Genomic DNA, 13,434 nt, shown 5'->3' with positions numbered 1-13,434 from the left:
GGTTTCCTTTTCTTAAGTTTTTGGAATTTTTCCAAGATTTATTCTGCACCACGATTTAAGATATAAATTATGTAAACTTATTCGATTCCCTCCTCCAAAACAGTGATTCGAAATCCCCGAGTACTTAGAAGTTATTACAGTTTACTAAAAAAAAAAAAGACAATAGTAAAATATAGTTTGAAAAAACTGAAAATAGAAAAATATAATGAATTTAATAAACATGATCATAATTAATATAAAGGTACCTAACCTCCATTATAAATATATTTTATGTATACACATTAACGTGATAAATCAAAATTTTTTTCCCTTGAATCAATTATTATTTTTTCTTATTAAATTAATTATTATTATAATAATAATTATTATTATTATATTTTAACTATTTAAAATAATTCTCATGATTATTTTTATATCAACTACTAAGATTTTGTGATGAGTAAGAAACCCGAAGCTACATGAACTAGGTATATTTCATTCAGTCTGTAGTGAAACTAGAGGTGTTTGTTTATTTTGTTACTAAATTCATAATAAGATCAATATTGAATTCCTTGTAAAATGAAGAAGAGATGTAACACTAAGAAGAAATTAAAAACTTAAAGATTTAATGGAATATTCGTCAATTACTTGGCAAGCTAATTTTTTAAATTGATTAGCCCAAATTAATCTTTATAAATTGACTATCAACATTTAAACCAGTGTTTCCCAAAGCGGGCAATATCGCCCCTTTGGGGATGCTAGAGCTATCCAGGGGGGCAATGAAAGTTACAAGCTTAATTGGGGGGCATTTCATAACGAAAAAGCGGTGGTATTCTTAAAATTGACATACCTAAATGGGTTTTAGATCCATCCATTTTTTAAATACAGAAACCATAGATTCTGCAAAATAAGAAGAATTGATAGAAATAACTACAAACGAGGAATTAAAATTAAAGTTCAAGGAAGGTTACCAAGTATTCTGGCTACAAAAGCAGATACCTATACTTTATCCTGGATTTTGGGCTGTTGTACATTTTTGATCGCATTTCCATCATCCTACTTGGTTGAACGTGAATTTAGTGCAATAACCAATCTACTGACTAAAAAAATACAACAGTTACAAATAACTAATCGTGGGGACTTAAGAATGCTGCTTACGAAAATCGAACCTAATATCAACAAATTCTAATAAAACACCAACCACATCCATCTCATTGAGATATTTATTTTCATTTGTATCTATACATTATATATTTATAAACAATAAATTTCATTTTTCATCGCATACTTTTGTGACAATATTTTTTAAGGGGGCGTCTGTTGGTTTTTTTTTTTTTGGAAGTGGATGGTAAAGATAAGAAGTTTGGAGAACATTGATTTAAACAAAACAAATGAGAATTTTATTTCAAAGTAATGGTTACATTAATTTTTTTTAAGTTAAAATTAAAAAAAATATACTTATAGTTCATACATTGTTAATTCAAAAATAAATTTTAATATAGTAAAAATTAAAAAATAAACAAATTAAACAAAATTAACTGTTAGCAATAATATATAGATATATACTCATTACATATTCATTTAAGATTTAAATTTAATAAATATTAAATATGCAAGTAGATTATAATTTAGTGTTAATTTTAATTTATATGTATATATATATAAGAATATATAAGAATTAATAAAAATGTTTAACATTATAACTATTATTTTAATATAAATAATTATGCCTTGGTTATTTCTAGTAAAATATATATAATTAGAAAGTATGCATTACGATAAATTGCAATAACTAATTAATGTTTAATTTATACAGGTTCAAATACACGTAATATTTTATTTTTACTACATATGAATTACAGTTAAGAACAGTTATGTGTTGTGTAACCATCGAGAAATATTTTAAAATTAAACATAGGGAATGCATTATTTTGAAAACTTACTATTATAAGGCAAGTTTATAAATTAGATAATATTTTGTAGGGTTATTTTGAACATTTTATAATATTAAATTAAAAACTATTAACACTCTTATTTTTGGCTTGTCTGATGACCACTAATCTTTTTCTAGCTTCTTCCAATTCTCTTTCAATTCTTAATACATCCGACCTAGCATCTATTTCTTGTGCCATACCACCAACCATTTTCTCATTTAATATAAGATTTTTCATTTCATCTGTTTTCATGGCTTGACGAGCAGCACGGACTACATTTTCAGTAGCACGTTTCACAACATTACCTAAATAAAAAATATATACAAATATCAACTAAAATGAAAAATGTAATTGAAAATCATTACCTGAAGCCAAAAGACGTTTTGTAGCATCACTATTTGGATCTGCTTTGACTTTACATGCAACTAAAAGTTGTGTTGTGCAAGAAGCTACTTGATTGGCAGCTGATATAAGTTTGTCTTCGCTTGATAAACCTTCAATAATTTCATGGGCACATTCTACTAAACTATGAGTTGCTGTAGCTACCATTCTAGCTGCATACACTAAACCATCTACCCCTTCATCAACTCCAATTTCATGCTGTGCAAGTGAAGCTGTCTTAACTAATGCACATGTAGCAGCTGCAATTGACTTTACCGCTTCTAAAATAACTTCATCAGATTTCCAACAAGTCTCATCAACTTTAAATTCATAAGGCCTAGGTTGGATATTGTCAAGTTTTTTCACTGCTGTATCTATTGATGTTGCTGAGTCTAATAAATGATATTCTATTGTTTCAATATGTTCTACAATTGTAATTAAATAATGTACTTTTGAAGACAATCGTTGAGATACATCTTCTAAGATTCGTTTTGTAGTATTACTAGGCCTTTTTGAATTTTCCAAAACAGTAGTTAAGAAAGTTTTAAACTCTTCAGCAACATGGCGTCCAGCATCCAATACTTTTTCATTTAAATTTTTTCCTTGACAAGCAGTTAATAACTCGGTAACTGATTTGCGACTTTCTTGTACAGCATTCATAACATCTTTAGGTTTTCCTCTGTAAATAATGTCCAACATACTTTTAGTAACTTCATCAATATATTTTGCAGACTGAATAATTTCTACTGTAGTTGTTTCATTATTTGTTACAAATTTATTCTCTTGTAAATCTCTTTCGATAGCTTCAACTGCTGATTCCATTACATGAGTATTTTTGGTGCGTTCATCATCTACAGATTTTACTGTTTTTAACAAAGAAGTAACATTAGTTACCAACACTTTTGCTTTATGTTTTAGTTCGTCCATAGAAGGAGTATCATAACATCCCTTAATAAGTTCTCCGAGAGAACTAGCAACATCTTTTACAGCTTTTATCAATGTAATTTGAACTTCACGATCATCTAATGAAGATGCACCGGCTTTCACGAGTTCTACAAGTTGCAATACTGTAGACACTGTGTTTTTAGAAGATTCATCCAGCTGTTCTTTAGATACTCCAACCCCTGCAACTAATGATTTAGTATTCTCTACTAATGTTTTAGAAGTCTTTAATATATTTTCACGATAGTCAGAAAACTTTTGTTCATTTACTTCTAGCTCTAAATTGCTACCTCCTAACATAGTAGAATCAAGATCTTCCATAACTCCTATTATAGCTTCAGTGCAGGTAATTTCAATAGAAGTATACTGCTCTTCAGAAATGTATCCAGTCGTATAAGATATAGGTTCTTGTGGAACTCTAAGTACAGCAGGTTTAGCTACAGATTCAGTTTTTACTTTTTGATTACTATTTTCTATCACAATTGCTTTTAGTGGACTAACTGTATCTTCCATAACAGTGGAATATTCATTTGAATCAATTCCAAAATGATCCTTTGCTTCTTTTTTTTTCAAAATTATATCAATATAACCAGATATTAACTGTAATATTTGCTCAGCTTCAGTGGTTTTTACAGAATAATAACGATCAGAGTAATCACCAAAATCTAAAGTAAATGTATGAGGTGAAGCTCCCCAACGCCTAACACTAGTTAAAGGCCAATTTTTTAGTATTTCTTTACTTTTTTCATCCAAGCGTAATACAGAGTCTTTGGTAACTCCAAGAATTCTTGGTACAAGTTTATTTTTGCCTTTCATTTCCTCTTTAACCAAAAAAAATGTAACTCCATATGTTGGAAGAGCTCTAACAGTTCTAGTATACAAAACTTTAGCTTCAAGTTCAGGTAAACCATTATATTTTTTATGTTCGTTAAATATTTTTTTTTCAATACCTTTAATTTTTATGTATGACTGTGGCAGAAATTCTTTCAAATCCAATAATGGAGATTTATGTTTGATTTCATCATGATTACCAAATTGAATATGAGTCTGTAAACCAGCTAATTGAATGGCAAGATTTTCCGTTACAGGATGAGTACCTTTTAAAATAGCATCCCTAGTTTCTACATATAGCAAATTTAATTGAATTGGATCATGTGTATCTATATTACCATCAGAAAAGAAAAATTTGCGCTTTAACAAGACTCCTTCTTTTTCATCAATGCCTTGTTCTCGTAAACTTGCTCCTGGATTAATCCAATTAGTATCTTCATCAGTCTTTAATTTTTTGCGCAAATGCTCCATTTTAATGTCTCTTTTAATAGAATTTCCTATGTTGAGATTATTTTCATCACCTTCAGGGACTTCGCGTACTAAACTATACTCATCATGATTAGTTATACCTAATTTAGCACAAATTACAGCCATAAGGTTAGCGACAGGTTGAGTATCATCTATCATTAATGTTTTTAATGTTCCATCAAGAGTGCTAACCTTGAGTGGACGTATTTTCTTGCGATATTCAAGCAAATCTCCATTTCTTAGTATGTAATATTCAAAATTACGTGTAGGTTCAAGGTATATACCTTTTTTAGAATCTTCATCAGCCAAAAATAGAGTATATTCCGATAGATGGTCAGATGATGTTTTTCCACTGATTTGACAACAAGCTTCTAATACAGAAGTAGATGGGTCAAATTGAATTGTCTTCGTCACTCCATCGTCCACCAAACGAATACGCAAAGACAGCATGGCCATTGTTATTGATGCTTACTTACAACTCAAACACTATTTACTTTGAACAAGAAACATTAATATCGTGGGTTATAATGTTATGAAACAACAGGTGAACATTGCCTTTTATGGGCATTGCTATGCACCTACTTTCAGTTTTGTAAATACAATAATTAAATACAAAAATTTTCCAGCAGATAATAGCTCAGTATGAATAACAGAAAAAAATGCATTTTTGTATAATTTTAGTTTGAAATTCATATTGAATAATATTTAAAAACGAAACTAATTTTAATAAAATTTTATTTTATACGTTAAATTTTTTTTAAATATTGTATTGTAAATGTCTTATCTATTGTATTTCCATTTTTATTACTTATCTGATAATATGATATCAATGATGGCTTTCTGATAACGATACTTCTATAAATTTAATACTATCTACAATGCATACAATTTTACAACAGTCAAACAAGTTTCTCCAAAACGAAAAAACCACTTTTTAATATTTTTACTTAATATGTCAACGACATCCAAAGTAGTATTTGGTCTCTCGTGTATTGTAACAGCAGGTATTATTGGATTTGTTCACTACCAGCAACAAGACGATCTAAATAAATTACACCAAGGTGTTATTAAAGACATTGAACGACAAGAACACAGACGCTCGCAGTTGGAAATTAAAAACGAAATACCAGTGATCAATAATATTCAAGATGGGAAAAAAATCGCATAAAAAGGAGCACAAGAAAAAGAGCAACAAAAAAAAAAAATATGTAAGTTTTAGCAATTGTAATATTGATTTTATCAAATATTCACTTATTATGTTGATTTATAGATCGTCATCATCTAGCTCTAGTAGTTCAATATCAAGTGATGATCAATGGATCGAGAAAAATATTAAAATTTCCTCGCCTAAACAGGCATTTATCAAACCAAAAGAAGAATCTGATAACTGGATGGATTTTGTATGTAATACATCTACAGAAATTGAAAAAAAAACTATCTCAAAAAACAAGGATATAGAGGATGCTAAAGCTAGAATGGAAAAAGTATGTTATATTTTTCATGGTTAATATTTCTTTTATAATACTTGATACTATTTTTAGCCTGGACAATCAGAACGAGAACTAAATCCTTATTGGAAAAATGGAGGTAGTGGACTTCCGCCAATTAAACCATTAAGTCACCATAAAGGTTTTCTCAAACCTAAAATAGATGATGATGATGACTATCATTGTAACAGTCAACAACATTCGAACAGTTCAAAATCAATTTATGGTCGCCAATCATGGAAAAAACATGACCGAAGAGATGATGGTAAATATAGTAACGAAAAACGAGATAATGAAGAAAGATATAGACAACATAGAGAATATGATCAAAAAACAGTAGTAAGAGAAAAGCATCATAGAGAACATAGCAATGAAAAAAAAGAAGATAAAAACAAGCATTATAAAGAACATTTTAATGATAGAAGTGAAGTTGAAAGAAATAAATACTTCAAAGATTATGGAAACAAAAAAAAAGAAGTAAAAGATAAACAATTTAAAGAACATGACTATAAAAGAGAAAGTAAAAGTAAACATTATAAAGACTCTGACAATGAAGAAACTAATGAAATTGTTCACAAAAAATATAAAATAGAAGAGCCTAATGAGCATATAGAAAAAAAAATAAACACAGAATGTATTGATACTCCTTTAACTGATTCTGAATTAAATGCTCTTGCAGCTAAACAAATTAAAGCTGAACTGTTAGGAAATACTGTAAGTTGTATATTTATTATAATATTGAATTCGGTTATTGAATGTATATCCATTACTAAGATTATTTTTAATTTTATTAATTTGTTTACTCTTAAAAGATCAAATATTTCAATTTTATTGAATGAGACTATTCAATTCTTAAAATAATATTTACAAAAAGAATGGAAAATAATTTTAAAATATAATATAATTTATCTTTTAATTTCTTATTTAATAATTTGTTTCTAATTTTATTTTATAGAAATTGGCTGAAGAACTTAAACAAAAGCTTGATTTAGCCAGAAGTATTTCATTAAAAAATAATGTAATAAATAAAATAAAACAAAAAGAAGAATTTGTATTGCTAACCAGAACTTCATCTAAGGGTTTTAGTTATCCTGTTAAACAAGCTCATGGTGATAAAAATGATGGTAGGAAGAAAAAACGAGAAAAAGTATTAACACATGAGGATGGTAAAAGAGTAAGATACTTTGATGATGATGACAAATATTCGTTGAAATCAATGGTATGTAATGTAAATGGATAATAGCAAATAAGAATAATGAAATTATATTTATTAATAATTTTATAATTTATAGTTTGAAAAAGAAATGACTAGTACAGCCGAAGATAGTAATATGGAGTTTGTAAAATTGTCAAGAAAAGTAATTTTTTTATTTGACTTATATTAATTTAATTTTTTTTATTTATATAAGGTTTATTTGTATTTTTATAAATATTGTTCATAAATCTAAAAAAATTATTGTTATATATTTTATGCTATCATTAATATCTTTTCAGGATACTTATTACTTATTTTAGTATGTATACTTGTTTAATTAAATGTAATACATTTTTGAAGGTGAATTCTAGAGATGATGAAGATGATGTATTTGTAGAACGTGCATCAGAAAAACGATCTGCCAAAGTTTCTGAGAAAGAAATTAAACGTGCAATTGATGAACATAAACGTACAGAAAAAATTTTGAACTCATGTCGTTACTGCTTTGATAGTGAAGAAATGTTAAAACATTTATTCATTGCTAAAGGAGAAAAGGTACCTAACCCTGTACTGTAATTAGTTTTATTTATATTTTATTATTATAATTTTTATTGATTTAGTGTTATCTGTGCTTACCATCATACAAATCTTTAACTGAAGGACATTGTTTAATTGTACCTATATACCACTATGCGTGTGCAACTGATATTGATGAAGATGTTTGGACCGAAATGCAGGTAAATTTTATATTTTTTGCAATGGTTATAAATAAATAAGTAATCTGTGTATTTGAAAAATATTTAAGGTATTTCGAAAAGTATTAACGTCTATGTTTAAAGAGCAAGATGAAGATGTAGTATTCTTCGAAAGTGCAATGCGTCTACATAATATGCCTCACATGGTTTGGAACTGTGTACCTGTACCTATTGAAATTGGTGATACTGCTCCTATATATTTTAAAAAAGCTATCTTGGAATGCGAAACTGAATGGGCGATAAATAAAAAGGTTGTAGACTTAAGCAGTAAAGATATACGTAGAGCAGTTCCCAAAGGTTTACCTTATTTCGCTGTTGATTTTGGTATGCAAGGTGGATATGCTCATGTTATTGAAGACGAAAAAATGTTCCCAAATAACTTTGCAGAGGTAAAATAGCTCTATAATTATTATATCATTTATTTATTAATATTTTGTTTCAATAGGAAATTATTGGTGGTATGATGGATTTGGATCACAATACATGGCGAAAAAGGCAAAAAGAACCAATCGAAGAACAATTGCAAAAAACTACAAAATTTCTAGAAATGTGGAAAGATTATGATTTTACAAAAAAATAATATTTTTCACTGTCATTAGAAGAGATAGAACAATAATTCACAATTAATAAAACTAGGGGTTTTCTTCCTTAGAAAACAAATTTAATTTATTTCAAAATACTTGTGTTATTAATAATATGAATTTGTAATTATTTATAAATTAATCATATGAAAAATACAAACATATTTTATGTTTTAAACATTAAGATTTAGATGCTTATTACAAATTTTCAATTAATTTTGATGGTTTTAATTAATCAATTGAAAATTAAGTGAACTGAATTTACACAATAGTTTCCAATTCTTTGGCATAATGAATAGCAAAATCAGCTATCTGTAATGCCGGTATTGGCTCTACTGCTTTTTTCTCTTCTTCGAGGTTGAATACATAATATCCATCTTGACCTAGAATCCACTTTTTCTAAACATAAATAAACAATTTAACTTAGACTGAGAAACAAATAATTAATATTAATAAAACTCACTTTAATAGCAAAATCATTCATTTCATTAGTATTGTTAAAATTTAACATTTTTGTTGCAGAATTAATTGATACTTTTTTATATGCTTTTTGTAAGCACTCAGCAATCTCATTACGTAATGTGTTAGACAATATATTCATAAAAAAATTATATGTATCTGATGGTACATTACTCTTAGCTTGAAATATCTAGAAATTAAATTAAAATTAAAGCATACAATATATACATGATAAATATTCATAACTAATCAAGTTAAATTGAAATACTTTATTATAACTGCCTTCCATTAAGTACTGTTCTAAAGCAACTGGATGCCTTATATAAGTATTGGTTTGAATAATGTCATATGGGAGTAGCTCTAATTCAGTGTGAAACTCTGCTACCCGGTTTTGAGATAGTAAAAACAATAAGTTCAAACCTAATAAATGATATTGATTTGCAGATTCAGGTAATTTGTCCCTAAAAAAAAAAAAAAATGTATACATAGTATTATTTTCACTAAAATATAAACGTTATTATTAATATAAGTAAAAATAAATACAATAACTTTAACAAAGGAAATTAAAAACAAGGAGTCAAAAGGAAACTGCTAAGACCATTTGCCAAAGATTATAATTTTTTTTTTTTAATTAGTTATTTATAAACAATTCTTAATTTTTAGAGTATATTATCCATAATTTTTATATTGTCGATGATAAATACCTGTAGTCCAAATAATAACACTTGAGCTGAGCCATGTATCGTTCAAATGATGGAATATCATGCATGGCAATACTACATTGTACACCAACTTCTAATATATCTCCTGTGAATTATTTTACAAAATTTTATTATTGTTAACTCTAAACAAAGCATGAAATATGTTGGTTTATTGCTACTATTTCTGCCATTTAACTTTAAATTACTAAATATGCGTCTAAAATTCTTGTAAGCATACTTTTAAGGAAGAAAATTTAATAAAAAAAGTACTCTAAAGAAATAATTTTTTAATTTTGGCTGTTAATATACAATGAAACATGATAGTTTTAATTCTGACACTATTTGGTTATAAACACAACAGTTATGACGGTTAGCGTTTTGAATCTATGTGTTATTGTTTTTCAATAAAAATCGACCAGTTTATTTAATCCATTACTTTATAATAATCACTCTATGGTTTATATATTCTTTATTAAAATGGCACTCACCATTAAACTAAAATTTACATTTAATTAATGGTGGTTGAAAAAGAAAAAAAAATTTTTTTTAAAAATTTGAATAATTATTAATTTTTATCCTCAATAAAAATAAATTACAAAATTACAATATAAATCTGCGAAAAGCAAAAATGAATTACGACATCATTTTAACACTAGTGTATGAACAAATCATTAATGATAAAAACCAAATTTTTTCTTTGTGGTGTATGGTCGGCTTAACTTTTTTAATCAAAAGAAAAATTTAAAAACAATTTTTAATATTAATCTACAATAATTTTTTTAATAAAACTGAATAATTTCATTTTATAACACATAATATGAAACTGTAAAGCTAATTTTTTAGTTCTTACAAATTCTTGTTTAAACTTACTTGCTATCAAATATTCTTTATGAGATGCTTCTACATTAGTAGTTGGTAAAAATGTGTGTTTGGTCATTCCAACCTACAAAATATAATAAAACGTTATATTTTTAAGATAAAACTTAACTGTTAATTTATACTTTAATTTAAATAACTTTAAATCCGAAAAAAATAATTTTAAAGCACTCATAAAAATTAAAATAATAACTAATCTTTATTTTAATACATAGGTATATAATAATAAATAATAATAATAATAATATATATAATATATATAATCGTAATAAATTGGAGGCTGAGAAAAAACAAATAACGTAACAAAATAAAAAATATATAAAACTACTTCTAGAATATAAATAACAAGTAAGGGAGCCTTTTATATATTTACTAAAAAACAAGTTACCTTTCACTTAAATGTATGAAAAACAATTAAAATATTTTAATATTTTGCGACTCCATATAGAAAAAAAAAATCAAATGCAATATAAAATACTTCATATTTTGTAATCAAATACTATCATACAAAATACTTTGAAAAAATATTTTTGTTTTAATATTTATCAACTTTAAAATGTGTAAAATAGATTTAGTAAAAATAAGTAATGAAAAAATGATCTATGATCTCACAATTATTTTAATCTAACCTTAAAAATTAATTTATTTAAAAAAACGAATAAAGTATTTACCAATATTTTATGATAATTAAATTTTAAAAAAATTATCGTATTTTAGTAAATATTAATGATAGTTGTCAAAAAAAAAAACGTTTAACAATCGCACTCTCACCTTGATCTGTAACAAAATATTGTTGCATAACTTGAAATCGGGCTTCCTTTTATTCCACTCGGTTTTTAAATTCTGGTACAAATTTTTGATCTCGTCAAAGGAAGACATGTCGTCGTTTACGTTAACTTCGTGACTGATTGTCCTGCAAAAACACAGAATTGAAGACATGGTCCGCCAAGGGAAGACAGAATATCGAGCGAGAAACTCACCAGCAGACGGTTTGGAAGAGCAGCGGACGATTTACAAATTAATTTACAAATTATTCACGGTCTTAACGTCAGCGATTCGTAATGGATATTAGGCACAAGAAAAATATTCGAAGAAGTATTATATCCAGTTATTAGAACAATACCACAGACTGGTCCGTAACAAAAATTCAAGTCTCATGAACACTGCTTGTTTTTTGATATGTCATTCGGGGCGGGCACTCAGTGGCGTCTATCAATATGTGTGCGTGTGTGAGTGTGTAAAAGCGAACCAATGGGAAAATGCGTTGATAATAAAAGTCCGTATACTACACAAATATAGACAGTAATAATTATTATCCTTATCTGTAAAGCGTGGTACAGTTTTATATTGTACACAAATTTATGCAACTTACATTATCGATATCATTTGACTTTTCGTTGCAGATCTTTCGTAGTAGTTACTAGCAACCGGAAAGTAATGGCTGATGAAGAATTCGATCACGACGAGTGAGTCTTTTTAATAATATTTCTTAATTTTAGTTATCACGTTAAGAAGGCTCTTGATTTCGGAATAGTGCTAAATAGTAATTTTAATAATATTTATCTCTACAAAATAATTTCTTATAAAACATTTTAGTTGATATTAATTTTTTTTTTACTAATATTAGCATGTTTGTAAATATATTAAATAACAGTACTTTTGTTAAAAATGCATTCTTACCAGTGACAAATATGAAGAATATCAGTCGACTAAGTATTAAAACATAATACATCTTGTGTAAACCAATAATTTCAAATGTAATTTGCGGTTATAATTATACTTTTATGTAAATGTCAACTTAATTTAGTAAGAAATCTATACGATATGAAATTATAGCATACTAGTTGATTTACCAAACATTTTTTAGCTTTATAAATTGTATTTACATTTAATTTATTATTTTACGTCTTGTCAGTACTTTCTAAGTTATAAGTAAACATATGATTTATTTTCATTTCAGTGGTGGGGCAGATGATTTTGATGAAGTTGAAGATGATGCTGATTTAGATGAATTAGATCAACCTGAAGTAATTAATGTTATCATAATTTGTTCATAATAAATATGTAGTTTAATATTTTGAAGAATCTCTTAAATATTAAATAATAACCATTATCTGATTAATCAAAAATGTATATATTCTAATAAAAACTGTAACAGGAAAATGAAGATAATATTGATATATTACCTGTTCAAGAAGCTCAAAGTCAAGTTCAAAAATCTAAACGTATTACTACAAAGTATATGACAAAGTAAGTTCTTAAACATTAACTACTTATGGTATATTATAAGACATTTAAACTTTATATAAAATGTTTTTTTATGTTTGAGGTATGAAAGAGCTCGAGTATTAGGTACTAGAGCTTTACAGATAGCAATGTGTGCTCCTGTTATGGTAGAACTTGAAGGTGAAACAGATCCATTACAAATAGCAATGAAGGAATTGAAAAAACGTAAGATACCTATTATAATCAGAAGATATTTGCCTGACAACAGCTATGAAGATTGGGGAATTGATGAACTTATAATTGTAGACCAATAAAAATGTATGAATATAGATTCAAATATGTGTAATTATTTAACTTTTAATAATCTTTTTACTGAGTAATAAAACTGATCTCTGGGTCAAAATGGTTTCAAATTATAAGTCTTGAATTTAAAAAATAAATGTAAAATATCCAAAAATCCATTCTATTTATTACATCATAAATCAGCATAATTCTCAAAACTATTTTAAATTTTTTATAGTTAAGAATAAAAAATGTAATTCTAAAAAAAATATAATTACACTGATATTAATTAACTTATTTAAATAGTAGTAGTAATATCTTTAAAGAATGTTCTTTT

At 26.7% G+C, this 13,434-nt stretch overlaps 5 protein-coding genes across 5 annotated transcripts; 3 read left to right on the top strand and 2 right to left on the bottom strand.

The window, feature by feature from the left end:
* Positions 1-1,716: 1,716 nt before the first annotated feature.
* LOC112689357 (talin-1) lies at positions 1,717-5,239 on the bottom strand. Its single transcript, XM_025563031.1, has 2 exons — positions 2,279-5,239; positions 1,717-2,218 (listed from the first exon to the last, which is right to left on the bottom strand). The coding sequence occupies exons 1-2, from the start codon at positions 4,989-4,991 to the stop codon at positions 1,992-1,994; spliced, it is 2,940 nt and encodes a 979-aa protein (XP_025418816.1). The 5' UTR covers positions 4,992-5,239; the 3' UTR covers positions 1,717-1,991.
* Positions 5,240-5,388: 149 nt separating this feature from the next.
* Positions 5,389-5,740, top strand: LOC112689302 (protein PET117 homolog, mitochondrial). Its single transcript, XM_025562947.1, has one exon. It carries the CDS (start codon positions 5,488-5,490, stop codon positions 5,701-5,703), a length of 216 nt encoding a protein of 71 aa, XP_025418732.1. The 5' UTR covers positions 5,389-5,487; the 3' UTR covers positions 5,704-5,740.
* Positions 5,684-8,649, top strand: LOC112689301 (CWF19-like protein 2). Its single transcript, XM_025562946.1, has 8 exons — positions 5,684-6,019; positions 6,077-6,736; positions 6,978-7,241; positions 7,315-7,380; positions 7,578-7,772; positions 7,838-7,954; positions 8,023-8,361; positions 8,418-8,649. Exons 1-8 carry the CDS (start codon positions 5,684-5,686, stop codon positions 8,550-8,552), a joined length of 2,112 nt encoding a protein of 703 aa, XP_025418731.1. The 3' UTR covers positions 8,553-8,649.
* An 80-nt stretch (positions 8,650-8,729) lies between these two features.
* Positions 8,730-11,785, bottom strand: LOC112689310 (26S proteasome non-ATPase regulatory subunit 8). The gene is made up of 7 exons (XM_025562956.1): positions 11,570-11,785; positions 11,361-11,502; positions 10,584-10,656; positions 9,717-9,819; positions 9,281-9,473; positions 9,017-9,202; positions 8,730-8,952 (listed from the first exon to the last, which is right to left on the bottom strand). Exons 2-7 carry the CDS (start codon positions 11,466-11,468, stop codon positions 8,815-8,817), a joined length of 801 nt encoding a protein of 266 aa, XP_025418741.1. The 5' UTR covers positions 11,469-11,502; positions 11,570-11,785; the 3' UTR covers positions 8,730-8,814.
* Positions 11,786-11,898: 113 nt separating this feature from the next.
* LOC112689311 (DNA-directed RNA polymerases I, II, and III subunit RPABC2) lies at positions 11,899-13,234 on the top strand. Its single transcript, XM_025562957.1, has 4 exons — positions 11,899-12,055; positions 12,550-12,616; positions 12,748-12,839; positions 12,919-13,234. The coding sequence occupies exons 1-4, from the start codon at positions 12,027-12,029 to the stop codon at positions 13,127-13,129; spliced, it is 399 nt and encodes a 132-aa protein (XP_025418742.1). The 5' UTR covers positions 11,899-12,026; the 3' UTR covers positions 13,130-13,234.
* The last annotated feature ends 200 nt before the right edge of the window (positions 13,235-13,434 follow it).

This window comes from Sipha flava, unplaced genomic scaffold (genome assembly GCF_003268045.1).
Source record: "Sipha flava isolate LNK unplaced genomic scaffold, YSA_version1 43_pilon_pilon, whole genome shotgun sequence".
In the NCBI taxonomy this organism is placed as follows: domain Eukaryota; kingdom Metazoa; phylum Arthropoda; class Insecta; order Hemiptera; family Aphididae; genus Sipha; species Sipha flava.
Note: the sequence above shows the minus strand (reverse complement) of the source record. Positions and strands in the feature narration are given on the sequence as shown.